The sequence below is a fragment of the Dendrobium catenatum genome, unplaced genomic scaffold, assembly GCF_001605985.2.
Source record: "Dendrobium catenatum unplaced genomic scaffold, ASM160598v2 fragScaff_scaffold_1220, whole genome shotgun sequence".
Lineage (NCBI taxonomy): Eukaryota > Viridiplantae > Streptophyta > Magnoliopsida > Asparagales > Orchidaceae > Dendrobium > Dendrobium catenatum.
Window position 1 is genome coordinate 155,915 of NW_021319682.1, and position 5,647 is coordinate 161,561.

Sequence of the window (5,647 nt, forward strand, 5' to 3'; positions counted from 1 at the left end):
TAACTCTAATTTGGTTGGATTACATCAAGGATCAGCCTTAAGTCCATATATTTTTTGCTTTGGTCATGGATGTTCTCACTAGACATTTGCAAGAGGATGTACAAAGTACTTTCCTTAGACTTAAATTATGAAGATCAACTTTAGAGCCAAAAGGATGTACGAAGACGACGATACCGGACGGTTGATTGACACCGCCGGTAATTTCTTTCAACCGCCGGTAATATACCGGCAATCTACCGACGGCACCCGGCGGTCATCCGGTGAACGACCGGCGGTCTAGACCGCCGGTAAGACCGTCGGCCAAGCCACCGAGTAACCGCCGGTGTTGAACCGGCGGTGTACCGACGCTTGCCGGCGGTGTACCGACGCTTGCCGGCGGTGTACCGACGCTTGCCGGCGGTGTACCGACGCTTGCCGGCGGTGTACCGACGCTTGCCGGCGGTGTACCGACGCTTGCCGGCGGTGTACCGACGCTTGCCGGCGGTGTACCGACGCTTGCCGGCGGTGTACCGACGCTTGCCGGCGGTGTACCGACGCTTGCCGGCGGTGTACCGACGCTTGCCGGCGGTTGATCTAACGCGAGAACCGTCGAAAAGCCGCCGGTGGTTTTGAAAACTGCCAATTTTACCATCAAAGCCTCCAGAAAAAATCGCCAGTTTTGGGTGATTTTTCTATAGTTGTAAGTCCATACCTTACACTGCATTAGTTAGGTTTGGACGACTGTGGTCCAATGTCCAAATTAGATTTAGGATCTGGGGCATATCCTTGATTATAAGACCCCAAACTTCGGAAATCTAATCCTAAATTTATAATAAAATGCTCAACTCTAATTAAATCTTCTTTCAACCCAAAATGTAAAGCACAACACTTAGATTAAGTTGAGACACTTCCGGATGGTTCCAGAATCTCAAAGTGTCCCCTACTTTTCTTACGTTGATTTTGATAATAACTGCTCAATTTTGACTCATTCCCTTTTAAGTTTCCAAAATTCATACCTTTTTGATATCACTCATAGAAAATCTAACAAAGTTCCATCATTATTTTAATCAAGAGTTTTTGTAGGGGACCCTATCTCCCTACGATGTAATTAACTATGAGGGCTTACGCTCATAGGAGATTTAGAACCACACACACCTGATTTTAAAAATTGATTTTCCAAAATTTATATTGGTTTCCTTTGGGAGAGATAAAAGGATGATTGTCATTATCACATTCAAAGAATTATCATTGAATGACGTTATCTCCCTTCGGGGAGATTCATCTTTCTTTGATAAGGCTTTAGATGTGAACTTAATGATCTTACTTCTTAAATATTATAGCCGGATATTTAGTTGAACTTCACTTTGACCCTTCGGGGCCATATGAACTTCCCTTTAGCATCCAATTACAATATTCAAGATGAGATTCATAATTCTAATTCTGAACACCGTCATAAAATTTTATTTCCACCTTTCGAGGTGATATACTCTTTCTAACGGGATGATTCGATATTGGAATTATAATTAAACTCTAACTCTAAAATTTCCAAAGAGAACTAATATTTTTAAAACCTATTTTCAAAATTCCACCAACAAAATTGTGCTGGATCGATCAGGACGATCCAGGATGATACCCTGGACGATGCCCTAGACGATGTCCAAAAATAACTAATACCTAAATAGATATGGCAGCTGATTCTTTCTATTTTGAGCCTATCATCCTAGCCGATACAAAATCGTCCAAGACGATGTGATATGATGGTTGCCATGGCTAAGATGCTCTAATCAGGGTTTCTATTTTTTTGACAGATCGTCTAGGACGATGTACGGATCATCCCGTATGATGTGACCAAAAATAGTAAACTCTAAATCAGACAGAAAAATTTCCAAGTGTGTGTGTGCAAGGTTACAAAGCAAGCAAGCACCCCTACAAGACATGACTCAAGAAATAAAAAATTACATCAGTGAAAATTACAAGTAAAACAGTTCTCCCAAATCTTGAGCCTTGAGTAGTGTATCGTAGTCCTGAAAAGTTAGTACACACATAAATAAACATAAAATTCAAGTACAGATAGGCAGCAGAAAGTGAACCATAATATTTGTTATCATCAAAAAATATAAACTCATAAGCTCAAGTTGCAACACATGCTTTTTTAGTACTCAACCAGAAAGAGATCTCTTCTCCCTTACTAGGTGGAGAATTATCTTTACATACTCTTCTAGCCCCAAAGAATCTCCCTCCTTCAGCTTCCTTACACGGCAGAGATGTCATTCCTCCTTCTACTCCTTATATAGTAGAGAAGATGCTCCCCCTCCCTAATTCTCACATTGATGGAAATTTCATTCCCTCCTTCAGCTCCTAACACTGTGGAGATGTTGCTCCTACATACTCCTTGCAACGGTTGAGATGATGCTCCCTCTTTTAGCTCCTTGATATGATAAAGATATCTTCCCTTCCTTCAACTCCTTGCTATGGAAAAGATATTGTCCCATCCTTCTGCTCCTCAATATGGTGGAGATATTTTCCCCTGGCCTCCTCAAATAATAAATCTTTTTTCCTAAAGACTTTCTTAGAGCTCTCCTCCAAGAGCTCCATAACCACAACGTGAAGGAATCAAGGTGCAAGCTAATAAGAATAACTATGAGAATCCCCTCACACCTCTTGATGCAGTCAATGAAAACTCTCCATCAACCTCACCTTATCTCTCTCCCAAGCATTTTAGACACCCTCTTATAAGGAAGGAGACTCTCTCTCTTTCTCTCAATCTCTCTCCCTAGAAAAACATCTGTAGCTACTCAACCTTCAGACCCTCAAGTCTATTGTTAAGTTTATAAAGTGGGTTATTAAATCAAAACCCTAGTTTTCAAATTTAAGCTCCTAACTGTATAGTATAATACTTAGATCTTATAGTATGATTAGTTTAATTCCAATTACTAATCATCTTGTACGATATATAATTGTATAGTATAATTAGTTATATCAAATCATGGATCATCTGGGATGAACTGTGGTCAATGAGCTCTCTATTTGATTGGCATGTATGATATGTATCATATAGTATAATCATTAATTAAAATTTTATTCTTATTTGATTCCTTAATCAACATAATAAAATTTAACAATATTCATTAATGTTTGAATAGTGCGATTAGTTCAAATATCAAAATTTAAATTTTCTTAATTATAGTAACATAAATTCAACAATGGGGTTCATCAAAATAGTTAATCGTCAAGTACGATTAAAGGTCGTATAATATGATTAGCTATAATTCAATTTAATTAATCTAATTGAATTAAATATTTGAACTAATTTTTATTTCAACATATCATATAGTACAATTGGGATCATATGTTACAATTAATAGAAAAAATTAAGTATTCAAATTTTATCCTCCTTGTGAGTCTGTGCTCAGTTGTCTAGTCATATACATGTAATGCATAAAATGACTCAAGAGAAAAGAAAAGTACAAACTCTATTACAAACTAACTTAGACTTTGATGTTGCACTATTGAGTCTGATTCTTCACTCCAACTCAATGTATGTTGTTCCTGAAATAGTTAGTGACATACAAAAGAAATATATAATGTATATAAAGCATGAAAAAATAATAAAAAAAAAATAATATTTGTAATCATCAAAATATTAAGTAGGGCTCCCAGATATCAAAATATAGGTCAAATGAGAAAGTTGATATTGCTTGGAATCATTTTAACCAGTAAAAAGGTCATGTTGGAAAGAGATAATTTAAGTAGGGGTGTCAATTTCGGGTCACGGGTCGGGTTCGGGTCAAACCCGAAACTGACCCGGCACTATTCGGGTCAACCCGAACCCGACCCGTTTTTAAAAACGGGTCAATTTTCCTGACCCGAACCCGACCCGCTTCGGGTCCGGGTCAACCCGACCCGACCCGAATGACCCGTTTCCAACAATAAAATGGCTAATTTTCGGGTCAAAAACGGGTCAAACTCCTCTTTTCGGGGTCAAAAAACGGGTCAAAATCTGGTCACTTTCGGGTTGCCGGGTCAAAATCGGGTTTTCGGGTCAAAATCGGGTCACTTTCGGGTCAATTTCGGGTCAAAGGGTTAACCCGAACCCGACCCGATTTTTGAAACGGGTCGAAATGCTGAACCCGAACCCGACCCGTTTCGGGTTCGGGTTGACCCTAACCCGAAATTTTCGGGTCGGGTTCGGGTCGGATTTTCGGGTCGTGTCAAATATTGACACCCCTAAATTTAAGTGTCAACATTATGAAATTACTTACAATAGAGGAGGTATTAATAGGATGAGTAGCACATAGTAGAGATTTAAGGTAATACAACTTAATGTAAAAATCTCATATGAATTACATTATCAAAGGTAAAAGAACATGAAAGATATATCTAAAAAGAAATAGCAAGTATAGGAGGACTAAGAGAGTACACATGTATTTTTTTATAATACTATTCAAGAAGAAATGGGAGTTCTTCCTCTCTTCCTAAATCATATAGCTCAAATGCACATCATAAAGGCCTTGATAAAGGGAAGAGAATAATTGATGAAATAAATAACTATTTTGCACATAGAATAAAATTTGGGTCCCAACCATCACTAAAAAGTGTTTTGGCATTTAAGGATGTCATAAACCGTGCTATTTGGCCCTAATAAGGTGTTTTTTTATTTATTTATTGTTGCATGTATTCTAATCTTTTGAATTTAACTTTTGCATAAAAATGCTATTGATGTAATTGTTATCATAAGTCCAAGTTACATATTACCTTCATACTATAGAATGAGAGTAAACTTATTAAGAGATAAAAAGAAGAGTGCGATCTACTTATTGATTCATACAAGAGAACTTAGAAAGAAATTAGCTATACTCTAATGGTAGATGGCTGGATGGATAAATGAAATCGAACCTTAGTACTTTTTCTTGTTTATTCATCACAAGTGTTTATTTTTTAAAAATGTGGATGCTTCTTGTATCACAAAAGGACATTATAATTATGTTCATTATTTGTTGATGTTGTTGAATGAGTTGTCAGAAACTATTGTGCAATTAGTGGCTAATAATGGTATAAACATTAAGAGGTTTGTGGAGATTATACATGAGAAATATGACAATATTTATCGATCACCTTATATTACACATTACATGAATCTCGTTCTGAAAGATATTGGTAATATACCAATAGTGGAGCTTACAAGAAATACCTCAAAGGTCATAAATTTTATGTATAATTATATAGTCATACTTGTATTGCTATGAAAAAGAAATAAAGATATTTGTCTAAAATAATCAACATTGGCAATGAATGAGATTAGATTTTTTTTTTTTTTTTGCTTATAAAGTTTTGGAAAGTCAATTGTTTATATAATGTCAAGGAAAATACAACCTGATAAGTTTAGGTTCAATATCAACATATATTTTATTTTACTATGACATATAAATTATATTTAAACTAACTTATACTTGAAAATGTATAGAGGAATATTAGATGTTTGATTCAAGTGCACCAAATTTATTAAATTAGCTATAATAAGTTGTACCTAAACATTTTTGCTTGAATATGCAAGGAACTGAAGTGTCTTAAAGTAAATTTATCCGAATAGACAAAAATCATCTAAAACATTAAAGATTCAATGATTTTGTGAAGATTTATTATAACCTCAATTTGTGGAATAGATATA

The 5,647-nt window shown here is 36.0% G+C and overlaps 1 protein-coding gene across 1 annotated transcript in view; it reads right to left on the reverse strand.

Moving 5' to 3' along the window:
* Window positions 1–233: 233 nt before the first annotated feature.
* LOC110116257 overlaps window positions 234–5,647 on the reverse strand; it is a 22,051-nt gene continuing 16,637 nt past the window's right edge. Inside the window, exon 2 of the mRNA XM_028699110.1 lies at window positions 234–615. Within this exon, the coding sequence (XP_028554943.1) occupies window positions 234–615 (382 nt within the window). The remainder of the gene's footprint in view (window positions 616–5,647) is intronic.